Consider the following 2,332-nt stretch of genomic DNA (forward strand, 5'->3'; position numbering starts at 1 on the left):
TCCCCCGTGTCAGTGATCAGGCACACAGTCCCCCATGTCAGTGATCAGGCACACGGTCCCCCATGTCAATGATCAGGCACATGGTCCTCCATGTCATTTCTGTAGAAGGATTCAGGATTTTCCAGGTTTTGTTATTTTGGAACTCAGTGATAGTGAGAGCCCTGGGCCCTCAGGCCATGCAGATTAGGGCCCGTCTGACTACCGTCTCTATGACTCTTCAGTGTTGGGGACTGGGCTGTTTGATCTTCCATGGAAACCGGGTGACACCAGGTATAAAGGGAGAGGGTGATACAACATAGATATCTCTATCCTGACAACAGGGGACATCTTCCATCAATATGGCCAAATCCATCCCTGATGAGCCCATGTCTTTGGATATTGAGAACCGAGACCCCAACAACCTCAATGAACACGTTAGGGTAAGTGAAGGGTCCTTATGGGGACCTTTTAAGTCTTCACCCATGTAGGGGGTAATTCTCTAGGGGCTCCACTAATGCTATGGTGCAAGATAGGGGCAGGAAAAGGTTTCTAAAGCACTCGGCTGTTAATGTAAAATTACTACAAGGATAACCTGAAACACCATCAGGTCACTGGCAGATGCAGCCAACAGTGGGCTCCTGTGCAGAATTGACTTGGGGTTCTTGTTGACTTAGGGGGGTCCAGGGTTCTCATGCCATGGCACACTTTGCACCTCCTTCTGCTGCCCCTGCATCAATTTCTACCTTACTGATGGCAGACACCATCCAAGATGGGAAAAACTTACCTGACAGATTGCCATCATTTCAGATATGAATGGCCATGCCCTCACCTGTACAGTCTCCACCTAGAATATCACCTTTGCAGTATGACAACCCAACAGACTATGATAGTAGGATGGCCAACACGTTTCAGGGAGAATCCTGATTCCTCAGGGCCTAAATAAAGGTCAGCACCATTTATTCTGCACTGTTGAGTGCCACCACAGCAATGTTGGCTTTGGGGTAAGTTTGTTAGCGTAAGGCTGCAATTTGATTGGATGTCATTCATGCATTATTCGGTCGCACAATGTTTTATGTGATGATGTCTACATATGCACTGAAATGTATGTTACAGCTTTTTATTTGTGTTTTTGGTGGTCATTTCTTTTTCCAATGACCCTCAGGAAGTATGAACAATAAAAAAAGAAAACAGGTGCAACCTAACTCTTCTATTATTATTCTGTATTTATATAGCACTGACATACAATGCAGCGCAGTACAAAGTTATGTGATTTATTGTCTCGCAGGGGAGCAATTTTTAGAGAAGATCCCACTAAATCCCCATCCTTTCCATTTGTGTTCTTCCAACAGGTTCACTTTGAAGATACCTTCGGAGAGCCGGAGGGGTCGCACAGTATCCCGGGGGTGTGGGGCATGTCCTACAAGACATTCGGTGGGGTGAAGAACTGCTGTTACATTGTGCTGTCTGTGCTGTGCGGGTGCCCGCTGGCATTTTGCTGGGCATTGGAGTTCGCCTGCGTCCAGTGCTGCCACATCTGGTGCCTCGGGCCCTGCATACGTCTCTGGAACATGAACGTGTCTTGTCTCAAGATGTTCTGGAGCTCCTGTGTGCACTGTCTGTGCGATCCGTGCTTCGAAGCCTGCGGTCTGTGCTTCAGCCTCATCCGGGTCCAGAACAAGAACGGATAAATGGACTGATAATGCAAATACTGAACCCCAACACCAGAACCGGCCAGACCCATTTGCTCTACCAACCTGTCCCATCCAGACCCCATGACCTCCCTCAGAAGTGAATGTTTTATTGCTTTTTATTCTGTAGATTTCTTGTATATGAATAAATGGTTTTCACACCAATCTGATTGGATGGGATTGTACAGTTTATGTTCTGCATGGTTATAAATGGGATTTCTTGATAGCAGAATTAGCATCAAAATGTTTTCCTCATAGCTGAGTAATGCATCAGTGTACCATTTCCATGTATTTATTACATCTCACAGAGATCATATGACACCCCCTAGCAGGGGGAGACTGAGGAAATGCTTCCTCCTGCTTGCAGCAGATTGATGACATCATCTCAGCTTAGGCAAAGTCACTGATTGGAGCTCAGGTCTGCACTATACAACTTCTCAACTTCTGCCATTCATCCTCTGTTGGCCAAAGAGCCACTTCCAGCAAATGGTTTTGCTCGGCATGTTGGAGCAGAAATTGAGGCTTCTATATGGTGTGCCCGGGGGATGGAGGGCACTGCATGCTAATCACTAATTTTTAGGACAATCTTCCCATTCTCAACACCTGTAAATTGGTATTCTTACAACTGACCACCAATGTATCCAGCTTTCAGCCACAAACCACTA

The 2,332-nt window shown here is 46.3% G+C and overlaps 1 protein-coding gene across 1 annotated transcript; it reads left to right on the forward strand.

Annotated features, from left to right (window-relative positions):
• The first annotated feature begins 64 nt into the window (after positions 1–64).
• Positions 65–1,837, forward strand: LOC140321455 (caveolin-3-like). The gene is made up of 2 exons (XM_072398204.1): positions 65–419; positions 1,329–1,837. Exons 1-2 carry the CDS (start codon positions 339–341, stop codon positions 1,665–1,667), a joined length of 420 nt encoding a protein of 139 aa, XP_072254305.1. The 5' UTR covers positions 65–338; the 3' UTR covers positions 1,668–1,837.
• The last annotated feature ends 495 nt before the right edge of the window (positions 1,838–2,332 follow it).

This window comes from Pyxicephalus adspersus, unplaced genomic scaffold (assembly GCF_032062135.1).
Source record: "Pyxicephalus adspersus unplaced genomic scaffold, UCB_Pads_2.0 Sca4307, whole genome shotgun sequence".
Classification (NCBI taxonomy): Eukaryota; Metazoa; Chordata; class Amphibia; order Anura; family Pyxicephalidae; genus Pyxicephalus; species Pyxicephalus adspersus.